This window comes from Callospermophilus lateralis, chromosome 1 (genome assembly GCF_048772815.1).
Source record: "Callospermophilus lateralis isolate mCalLat2 chromosome 1, mCalLat2.hap1, whole genome shotgun sequence".
NCBI classification, from domain to species: Eukaryota; Metazoa; Chordata; class Mammalia; order Rodentia; family Sciuridae; genus Callospermophilus; species Callospermophilus lateralis.
In genome coordinates this window covers 35072917-35085125 of record NC_135305.1, presented here as the reverse complement: position 1 = coordinate 35085125, position 12209 = coordinate 35072917, and the positions used below count along the sequence as shown (strand labels likewise).

Here is a 12209-nt window from a genome sequence, read left to right as displayed (position 1 = left end):
CTTAGCCCCTTTATTGGTTGGGTTATTTGTTTTCTCGTGTTAAGTTTTTTGAGTTTTTAAAAATATATCCTGGAGATCAATGCTGTATCTGAGGTGCAGGTGGCAAAGATATTCCCCCGTTCTGTAGGCTCTCTCTTCACATTCCTGTTTCCTTTGCTGTAAAGAATATTTTTAGTTTGATGCCATCCCATTTACTAATTCTTTATTTTACTTCTTGCGCTTTAGGAATCTGGTTGAGGAAGTTGGTTCCTAAGATGACATGATGTAAATTTGGGCCTACTTTTTCTTCTAGTAAGTGCTGGGTTTCTAGTCTAATACTTGGGTCCTTGATTCACTTTGAGTTGAGTTTTGTACAAGGTGAGAGTTAGGGGTCTAATTTCATTTTGCTACATATGGATTTCCAGTTTTCTCAGCATCATTTGTTGAAGAGGCCATCTTTGTTCCAATGTTTATGTTTATGGAGCCTTTGTTTAGTATGAGATAACTGTATTTATGTCAGTTTGTTTCTGTGTCTTCTATACATTACCATTGGTCTTCATGTCTATTTTAGTGCCGATACCATAATATTTTTGTTACTATAGCTCTATAGTATAATTTAAGGTCTGGTATTGTGATGTGTCCTGCTTCACTTTTCTCCCTAAGGATTGCTTTAGCCATTCTGGATGTCTTATTTTTCCAAATGAATTTCATGGCTGCCTTTTCTAATTCTATGAAGAGCATCATTATAATTTTAATAGAAATTGCATTAAATCTGTATAGCACTTTTGTTATATAGCCATTTTGACAATATTAATTATGCCTATTCAAGAACATAGGAGATCTTTCCATCTTATAATGTCTTCTTCAATTTTTTTAGCATTCTGTAGATTTCATTGTAGAGGTCTTTCACTGCTTTTGTTAGATTGATTCCCCCTTTTTTTTTTTTGAGACTATTTTCAATGGCAGTTTTCCTAATTTCTCTTTCAGTTGATTCATTACTGATACATAGGAAAACGATTGATTTATTGGTGCTAATATTATATCCTGCTACTTTGGTGAATTCATTTTTGAGTTCTAGAAGTTTTTTGGAGGAGTTTTTGTGTCTTCTAAATATAGAATCATGTTGTCAGCAAACAGATAGTTTGAGTTCTTCCATGGCTATATCTCCTAAGATTCTGTTTCACTAGGTAAAGGTTGGCCCACAAATCTGTAACATCCTTACCAAGCAGCAAAGCATCCAAGCAGAGATATTCACTTAATGATTACTACAATGAGAAAAAACTGCTATCATGTTAATTTACAATGTTTTTCTTCTGCTTTGTTTTATTACATAACATTTTTCCAAGATAACAGCATAATTCTCTCATGATACAATGAAGAAATAAGATACGCTTTTTTGGAAAAAAATCACATTTTTGTAACAATGATAATAACTCCTCTTCCTAATATGCTTCAGTTGAATACAATGGGAAAACAAGATGCTGAATAAAGATAATCACTTAAATATAAAAGAATAGTAACTACAGTTGTTCCTCAGTATCCAGTTAGTTCCAAAACTCCCATGAGGTATTTTCAGATGTTCAAGGCCTACATATATCCTCTCATATACTTTAAATCATTTCTAGATAACTTAAAATACCCAGTACAATGTAAATGCCACATAAATAGTTGTTATACTATACTGTTTAGGGAGTAATGACAAGAAAAAACTGTACATGTTAAGTACAGACAAAATTTTTTTCCTTAATATTTTTGATCCACAGTGGATTGAATCTGTGGATACTAACAAAGGCCAACTATGTTATAAAGATTACCAACAAGAAAGGAGGGCTAGGTGGTGCTTGCCTGTAATCCTAGCTACTCAGGAGCCTAAGGCAGGGGAACAGCAAATTTGAGGCCAGCTTGAGCAACAAATTTTATTATATTCATTATATTTAAATTTCTTAAAATAAAATAAAATAAAATAAAACAAAAAGGGCTGGGGATATAGCTAAGTGGTAGAGTGCTTGCCTAGCCCATTTGGTACTAGGTTTGATCTCCAGTACCATTTAAAAGAAATTATCAGAGAGACATTGAAGTCTTTCAACACTATCTGAATTACTTCAATACAGGGTTCATACTTGTTTGTACATTCTACTTAGATTCTCATCTTGACACTTATTTCCTCAACAAAATCAGATAAATTTTAAGTAAAAATATAAAAGCTACTTATCACAATTTTTTTCAATTAAATAGTCTCAGATGTGGAAGATACATCATTAGGAAATCCTATAAGGAACTATGGAAGGAAACTCCATTTACATACTATGGCACACATACTTAAAATTTTTCCCTACTGATATTGTACTGAATAAGTGCAATAAAGTAGTACCATAGTAAACTAATCAACTCCCACCTCAACAGTTATAACTAAAACTATTACTGCCTAAAGGTTTTAGTGCAATAAAAAGGTAACTTGGATGCTTCTTTGAAAAGTTTATAGGTGTTTATCAAATTTCACTTAAAGTCAATGTAGATATACTATGGCTAAAGACAAAAAGTCATAGGTAACTTAAAATTCATGTTTGTATAATTAATTTAACAAGATGTTTCACAACTGGTCCAGTGACTTAAAACAAAAAAAAAATCTGTTTATTATATGTATTTATTACATTTATTATATGTATTTATTATATGTAGAAACAAATTTCACATCTTAGAATTGTTAAGCTTCCTGCTTTAAGGTACTGGAGGAAGTATGTTTACCCTAAAATTGTATGGTCTTATTTGCTTTTTGTTTATATGTTTATGACTCAACTAAAGTGGAAGAGACTTTATCTTTGTATTTTATGAGGTCTTTTGCAAAGTGTCTTAACATATTATTTGACAGTGTACAATTACTAAATTATAGAGTGAACTACAGTACTCGTCAGCCCTGCATATACTCTAGAACCATCTGGGGGAAATAACAAGAAACAAAAAAACCACCAACCTTTCAGCTAAATCCCAGACCCATCCTATCAGAACCCAGGGACAGGCCCCAGCACCAGCATATTCTCAAAGTGCCCCCTAATACATAGCAGGTTAGAACCACAGACTTAAGGAGACAGAGGCCTAATTTACATTTGAGTCAACAGAAAAATGAGGGCTCAGTTCTGTCCCTCAGCATAGTTGGCATCTCTCCCTTGCCCCCATGCAATTGCAATTCCAATCCCTCTCACTCTGTTCATTCAAGGAGATAAAAGAGGGGAGTACACCCTACATGGAGGGCAGCCTTGCTAACCTCTGAGAAACTGAAATGCTGCTGGATTACCAGGTAGACCAGAATTACGTAAAATGAAAGTTCTGTTAATTCTATCCATTAAACACACAACTCCAAATTTCTTAATGGGAAAATAAGCAATTTTACTGCATAATGAAGTTAATTGAAAAATCCTGGCACACTTCCTTTAGAATTTAAAGGTCAAGAGTAAAAACACAAAGACCAGTAAATAAGTTAAGTGTACATGAGTTTTTCTGCATAACGTAAGGAGACAGGATAAATTACTTTTTGAATCCATAAACATTCTTTTTTTTTTTAAGGCTTGATATATTTCTCTTGTGAAAACAAAGAGTAAATATACCAAGCACATGCTGAAAACCTATGGATTTTTCTCATTGTTGTTTTAATTAAAGCCTTCAGTCCTGTACAGAATTAAAGTTCCTTACTGTCCCTCATTCCTTGGAATGTAGATTTTTAATGTACACAGCTAGGTTTCTACTTCTAAATAAAGAAAACAAAACAGAAATGAAGAGATTATCTTTAAAACTGCCAAACAAAAAGTGGATAGTCTAACTTAAATATGTATGCATGGTTTCTTTCCCAGGATGAAAAATATGTAATAGGAAAAAAAATCTTAAAAATAACACACTGCTTTCTGAAATCTGATTTGTCATTTATAGTAGAAAACAGAAAGTGAGACTAAATTACATATTTCAAAATCAATACTTAAAAGATCAAAATTTTTTTCTGTAAATTACCAAACTGATTTGATTTTACAAAATAATTATCTTATTAGAAACTAGAAGTTCCTATGCTCTACTTAAAGAAGCACCTGCATATTCTGAAAAACATGATGAATTTCAGTTGTACCATAACCCAACTCCTTTAATCTCTGTAATAGTGCTTGCCTAATTTTATTCTGCCTGCTCCAAAGTTACATTCAATATTTGGTCAACAATGTTGGTGAATATAACAACAATAGCCTAAATTATTCCTTTCATTTTATATCCTATGATTTTGTTGTTATTTTTCCTTATTTTTGCTATAACATAATAAGCTAATTCATTCCTTTGTCTTGGTTTTGGAAGGAATTATACTCCAACATCTAGGAAATATCCTTTCCTAATTTAAAATAACTATGAGGTTGCACACTACGCTAGTAAATTTGTAATCAACTTAAAGATAATGTGTTAAAAGTACAATTAAATATGTCATAACAGAAGAAAATCCTGGTAATTACAAATAGTGCCATGCTGCTGGGTGTTTAAACAGTAGCATAAAACTATGAAAAATCGCCACCCAGTGATGCAAATGAAAACTGCAATTTGTTTTTGTGTAAAATGAGCACCCTGGAGGATTACTTCAACATCATTATTGAATGAAGGAACAGCTATTACCTTCTTCTGTGAATACAAACTGGCTACAAGGGAAAGGATGTTTTTCTACTAGGTTTCCCCCATCCCACTCTCATTCAGCACTCTGGACTAAAAGACTAAAAGCTTTGGAAATCTTCATAGGGAGAAAGGCTTTCCATCGAAATGTGAGCTAATTGTGTAGGAACAGCCCAGATATTCCTATTATCAACAAAAGTGCCTGTGCTCTGCTTGCTCCTGAATTTTAAGTCATCATGCGTTGATTTTATCAACTCAGCAATGCCATCAAATAATTGTGATCTAAAACCTATTAGCATTAATCAAAACACTAGACTATGAAAAGGTATTCTCAAATGGGAAAAATTAGTCCTTTTATAGCTTTAACAACATAATTGACTATCCTATACAGAAACAGGTTATAAAGGCTACATAACAAAATAATCTAACAAATTCTGTAGAGTTCATATTGCTAAGAAGCTGTTGCTATAAATTGTTTCTAAGTCTTTACTTAGTTGTATCATGTAAAAGTCAATAAACACAAAACCAATCAAATATACTTATTTTCCTGTAATGAACATGATGCTTAATAAGAAAAAATTTAGATGGCTACATGCTAATCAAAATACATGTGTGCACATATATGGTGCTATATTAATAATAAAAGTATCAAAAGTATTTCATATGTGCCATTTAACCTACTTGACACTTACCAAAATATTTTCAACATTATGCCATCCTATTCTAAACAGAGTTTAACACATTATTTTTTTCTTTTTTTAAGTCCAGGGATTGAACCCAAGGGTGCATAACCACTCAGCCACATCCCCATCCCTTTTTATTTTTGAGACAGGGTCTCACTAGGTTGCTTGCAACCTTGCTAAATTGCTGAGGCTGTGATCCTCCTGCCTCAGCCTCCCAAGTTACTGGGATTACAGGCATGAGCCACCATGCCCAGCTTACCATACTATTTTTAAAGAAAATTAATTAGATTCTAAATAATGTATCAGGAATTTTATCACTAATTTCAGTTAAGTCCTTAACTGTTGAAAGATTTTTTTTTTTTAATTAACTAAACAATGAATATCACCTTTGCTCAATTTCAAGGGTATTACTGTTATTTGCAACATTTTAATACTACTTAAAGTATTAGTAAAAATAATGAGGTAGCCAAAATAAGAGCCAAATTTTATGGACAGTAATACAACAGCAATACTCTTTTAGTAAAAATACAAAAAAAAATAGTGCTTTCTCTTTTAAATAGTAGAGAATACAATTTTTTGTTGGTGGTTGTTTCTGGTGTTTGTTTTTTAAAGAGTACTTAAAAAGCTGGGCATGGTGGTGCATGCCTGTAATCCCAGCAACTCAGGAGGCTGAGGCAGGAGGATAGCAAGTTCAAAGCCAGCCTCAGCAATTTAGCAAAATCCTGTCTCAAAAAATAAAAAGGGCTGGGGAGTTTTAGAATCAAAACTGCTGATATGGTGAAAACATTCAAAATCCTTCCTTCTAGCTTTTTGAAATATACAGTATATTATCATCATCTGTAGTCATCTTACTGTGGAAATCCCCACTCAAATTTCTTGCTCCTGTTTTTCCATATGTTTAAATCTTTAAAACATATGGCAATATGACAACAACAACAAAACCACCAGCACGAATAGTCCAGTGGTTAGAAGGCTCTGAAATCAGACTGCCTGAGCTCATTCCATATCTGCTAGAGAAACCTGGAAAAGCTAAGTCCTCATCTGAATGTAGAAATAGTACCACCTCACTCACAGACTTGTTTTAAGTATGTTACACACACTAACTCATTCAATCCCCCAGTACCCTTATGGGAAAGACACTGGTAACAGGCTTATTTTCTAGATAAGCTAAATGACACCTGGGAAGGTTAAATAATTTGTCGGAGGTAGAAACTCTAATAAATGGTGGAACCAGGATGTCAAGTCAGGCAGTCTGACCCCAGACTTATCTGCACTTCACTGTAGAGCCTCTAAGATGCTCCTGAGGAATAAGGGAGATGGAGAGAGAGAGAAAACAGAAGAGATGATGCTGACTAGTATCATGAAAACTTGAGGAAAGTTAAGCACACAGAATAAGAGGTCCACACCCATTTTTCATGAAAAACGGTGAAGAGATGAAGCTGTGCACCTAGAGGGAAACAGGGCTGAACAGAGACAATCATCAACAGAACTAGAGTAATTCTTAAAAAGCAACACCAAGGGCCACTTCACTTGTGGTCAAACTTGTCTCTGAAATAGTCCCAAGTGGCAGGCAACAGAGATAAACATGAAGAAAATGTACACAAAGTTTTTAAGGTCTAGCATTTGAAATTGTATTGCTCTCTAAGATGCCAGAGCACCCCACTCACATTCTTTAAATGACTACAAGATAACAAAAAGAATAATGTTAATTTCTAATAATGTAACAACAAAAAAAAGCAAAGTTCTGCATATGTCTTAATACTACGGAGATGTTAGAATGAGAAATACAAAACACAATTTGGAAAACCAGGCTTTGTTGGAAGAAATTTCTGAGAAAAGAATTTATGATGAATTTATTGTGAAGGAGATACTTCCCAGGAGGCCTGAGGTATTTGGAGTTTTTCTTTTAGTGAAACTAATTCAGAAGACGACAGGAAGGCAATGTCAGCATCTTTTAAGGCAAGTATTAACTGGAATTGACAGAACCAGTTCTAACTTTGAAAACAAGGCATAAATTCCTAACTTGGTAAGAAAGAACGGTCAGATAAGCAGTCAGATCCAAGGGACCAGACCTTATCCCAGTCAGAAGAATGTCCACTAAAAACACCAATCCTGGTACAACTCTGACCACCCTAATCATTGCCCTGTCCCATATCTTACAAGACAAACTCAGAAAAACACAAAGTCCTTCCAAAACTTGGCTGGGAAACTTGGAAATTCGATGATAAAGTTTATCCATGAGAAAACCTCTATTCCGATTTCCCAGAGATAAAGATCAATAAATGGAAAAGAGTCATAGAGCTGAAATCCATGTACCTTTAAGCACAAGACCAAATCCTAAAGAGAAGGGATGATAAGCAAGAGACCCAACCAACCCTACTTTTATTGAATGTGAAGTAGCAGACTCCAGACTGACTGGGTCACTCCAGTCTGACAGGAAGTAAGAGGTAGAATATTTGGAAAGGAAGGCCCTGAGGAACATCCCAGGGAGGGGACCATGAGAGTCAGGGTTTCGCTAAGTTGTTGACACTGGCCTCAGTCTCCCAAGGATTACACGTGTTCACCACCATGCTCAGCTAGTTTACAAATATAATTAGAAGTACGCAGCCAAACCAATGTGTAAGAAGAGTCTAATTTGATAACACTATTCCACGTAATTGCTGAACTCTATTTTTACAGACTTCACTTTTTAAATTATACACATAAATTCATTCTGAAATTAGTAATAAATATTTTAAAAACTAATCATAATTATCAAGTACTTTTTAAGGGAAAAACAATTCATCTAATTATGATCTTGTTTCTTAAAAAGACTCACCTAAGAGGACAAATCCATCTGCTTCTGTCTCTGGAACTGAGGGTTTCTTAGATTCTGAAGGCTTCCTGAAGAAGTGAAACATTGCTGCTGCTGCTGCTGCTATCTGAAACAGAAATGCTATATAACATTAAACGCAGACGAAACTGTAAAATTCATAATAACTACTCACAACATAAAACTGTAAATATTGCAATAATTACTCTTATGAATCATATTGCCAGACATTGGACCATGAGTTGTCTCTGGGTATCAGAAGCCAAAACTAGAAATTACGGAACACAAACTTGTAGTCTAGAACAATGTGCGCCTTTCAATCTGCAATCCAGCCTCTCAATTTCTGAAGATTCAAAATATCCAAGAAATTGCCTCATGTAAAACTAAAACCAACAGTTACTGACAGAATTTGGAAAGATTTCACTAGCCATAAAACACTAGCTTTTTCATCCTATAACTAGCTAAAGACTCATAAAACTAAGGCCACACATAAAAAGAAAGGAAGGTGCTTCAAACAACCTCTGCTGTTGGTTACCTGATTCAGTCTCAAAGAGTATACAAATTATAAAACTGCAGCCAACTTTAAATTACCAGATCTTTGTATTGGTGAGATCACTGTCCCTGACACACACACACACACACACACACACACACACACCCTCTCCTCCTACTCTCATCTTTGCACATTCAAGGAGGGCAAAACTTCCAGAAAACAAGTGGGATGAAAGCTGAAGGGTAGTTTGCAAGAACACATTACATTTTGAGCACAGTCCCTTATAAGGAGAAAAACATAAGAAAAGGCAAAGAAAGGACGACTCCTGGTGGCAATAAGCACTCAATATTTTAGTTTACACAAATTCCACCCATACCAGAAAAATCGAGACTAGGTAAGATATAACCTGAGTGAAAGCTTCTAGAAGCTGAGAATTTAATTGGGATTATATAGGCTCCCTGAACTAAGCAATAGATCCATAAAGGTATTAACTCCAACGTAAGGGGGTAAAAGGAACATATTTGTTTACAGACAACATGGTCGTCAGATTTCACTTTTAAAAGGAACAAAAAGAAGAAAAACGCCATCCATGAGAAAACAGAAAAATATTCCCGTAAAGGAAAAAGAAACAGCTTCTGAAATCCTCAAAGAAGGGCTTGGTGGATACAGTGACAGAGCCAAAGAAAAAGCTCTAAAAATAGTTTGGCACTCACTCTAGAGTACAAGGAGGCACAGGCTCCATGAAACTGGTGGAAAAAGAAGATTAGATGAAAATGCAAAAGGAAAAAATGAGCCAATAAGAAGTCAGATTTTAAAAAGTAACTAAGACAAAGAGAAACTCATGCAAGGAAAACATGAAGTCAGAATAGTACCATTTGATTTAAAAGCAATTAAGTAAGAAAAGAATTCAAAACCAAAGATATAAAGGATAGGAATAGAACAACCAGATGACCCAGCTATTTCACTCATCCATTTATCCTAAAGTATTAAAGTCAGAATACTGTAATGAGAGAACAGGCACAGCAATCCACAGAGCGGCAGAGCCACCCCCTGAGCCTGCAAGGTAGGCAGACCTGCGACCCACCCGCAGGTCAGGCCCAACAACCTGTGGAGGGGCACAGCTGCCCCACGCGCCTGCTAGGTAGGCAGAACCGTGACCACCAACAGAACAGGCCCAGTGGCCTGCCGGACACATCGCCCCAGTTGGGGGAGGGGCAGAGCCGCCAGGCGCCTGCAAGGTAGGCAGACCCACGATCCACCAGCAGAACAGGCACAGCAATCCGCACAGCGGCAGAGCTACCTCCCGAGCCTCCAAGGTAGGCAGTCCTGCGACCCACCGGCAGGTCAGCCCCAACAAACTGCGGAGGGGCTCAGCTGCCCCACGAGCCTGCTAGGTAGGCAGAACCGTGACCACCGACAGAACAGGCCCAGTGGCCCACCAGACACATCGCCCCGGTTGGGGGAGGGGCAGAACCGCTGGGCGCCTGCAAGGTAGGTGGACCCGCAACCCACCAGCAGAACAGGCACAGCAATCCACAGAGCGGCAGAGCCACCCCCCGAGCCTGCAAGGTAGGCAGACCTGCGACCCACCGGCAGGTCAGGCCCAACAACCTGCGGAGGGGCACAGCTGCCCCACGCACCTGCAAGGTAGTCGGAACCGTGACCACTGACAAAACAGGCCCAGTGGCCCACCGGACACATCGCCCCAGTTGGGGGAGGGGCAGAGCCGCCACCAGCGCCTGTTAGGTAGATACACCTGCAACCAACAAACAGAACAGGCCTAGCGGCCAGCGGAGGGACAGAGCCGCTGCTCACGCCTGCAAGGTAGTCAGACCTGTGACCACCGAAAGAACAGGCCCACCGAAAGTACAGGGACAGCGGCCTGCCGGCGTGGTAGGCACATTGCCCCAATTGGAGGAGGGGCAGAACCACTGCCAAAGCCTGTGAGAAAGACTTTGCAACTATACAAGAGCAATATAAATATATAGGGGGAAAAATCAATAACACAACAGTTTCACCAAGCAGAAAGAAACGCGATCAGTATGAAAAAACAAGGAAAGAAAGGACCACAAGCAATGCAGGTCAACTCAACTATAGAAGAGGTAATATCTGCAGCAGATGGAATGTCAGATAAAGAATTCAGGATATACATGCTTTAGATGATCTGGAGTCTCAAGGAAGACATTAGACAGCAAAATCAGACAATGAAAGACCACTTCGACCACATCGACAATGAATTACATAAACAAATCCAAGAAGCAAAAGATCAATTATACAGGGAGATAGAGGTTATAAAAAACAAACAAACAGAAATCCTGGAAATGCAGGAAACAATAAACCAACTTAAAAACTCAATTGAGAATACTACCAGCAGAGTAGAACACTTAGAAGATAGAACATCAGACAATGAAGACAAAGTATTTCAACTGGAGAACATAGACAGCTCAGCAAAGCTGTTAAGAAACCATGAGCAGAACATTCAAAAAATATGGGATAACATAAAGAGACCAAACTTAAGAGTCATTGGGATACAGGAAGGTACTGAGGTCCAAACCAAAGGAATGGGCAATCTATTCAACGAAATAATAGGAGAAAACTTCCCAGACTTGAAGAATGAGACAGAATCCCAAATCCTAGAAGCCTACAGGACGCCGAATGTGCAAAATCATAAGAGATCCACACCTAGACACATTATAATGAAGATGCCCAACATACAGAATAAGGAGAGAATTTTAAAAGCTACAAGAGAAAGGAAGCAGATTACATTTAGGGGTAAACCAATCAGGATAACAGCTGATCTTTCAACACAGACTCTGAAAGCTAGAAGATCCTGGAATAACATATTACAAACACTGAAAGAAAATGGGTTCCAACCAAGAATTGTGTATCCAGCGAAATTAAGCTTCAGGATGGAAGATGAAATTAAAACCCTCCACAATAAACAAAAGTTAAAAGAATTTGCAGCTAGAAAACCATCTCTTCAAAACATCCTCGGCAAAATATTACAGGAAGAGGAAATGGAAAATATCAATGAAAACCAACAGCGGGAGGTAGTACAGTAAAGGGGGGCGGAATAATCAAAGAGGAAAACAAACCATGTTTAGTAACATAAATAAACAAATATGGCTGGAAGAACAACCCATATTTCAATAATAACCCTAAATGTTAATGGCTTAAACTCACCAATTAAGAGACACAGGCTAGTAGAATGGATCACAAAACAGGACCCAACAATATGCTGCCTTCAGGAGACGCATTTGATAGGAAAAGACATACATAGACTGAAGGTGAAAGGTTGGGAAAAATCATATCACTCATATGGACTTCGGAAACAAGCAGGAGTGTCCATACTCATATCAAATAAAATAGATTTCAAGCCAAAGTTAATCAAAAGGGATGAAGAGGGACACTACATACTGCTGAAGGGAACCATACACCAACAAGACATAACAATCATAAATATATATGCCCCAAACAATGGTGCAGCTATGTTCATCAAACAAACTCTTCTCAAGTTCAAGAGTCTAATAGACCACCATACAATAATCATGGGAGATTTCAACACACCTCTCTCACCACTGGACAGATCTTCCAAACAAAAGTTGAATAA

General features: G+C 37.1%; 1 protein-coding gene across 1 annotated transcript in view; it reads right to left on the bottom strand.

The window, feature by feature from the left end:
• The window catches only part of Umad1 (UBAP1-MVB12-associated (UMA) domain containing 1), a 236490-nt gene that overhangs the window by 184413 nt on the left and 39868 nt on the right, over nt 1–12209 (bottom strand). The window contains exon 2 of the mRNA XM_076861541.1: nt 8113–8215. Coding sequence (XP_076717656.1) covers nt 8113–8194 — 82 coding nt within the window. The 5' untranslated portion in view covers nt 8195–8215. The remainder of the gene's footprint in view (nt 1–8112; nt 8216–12209) is intronic.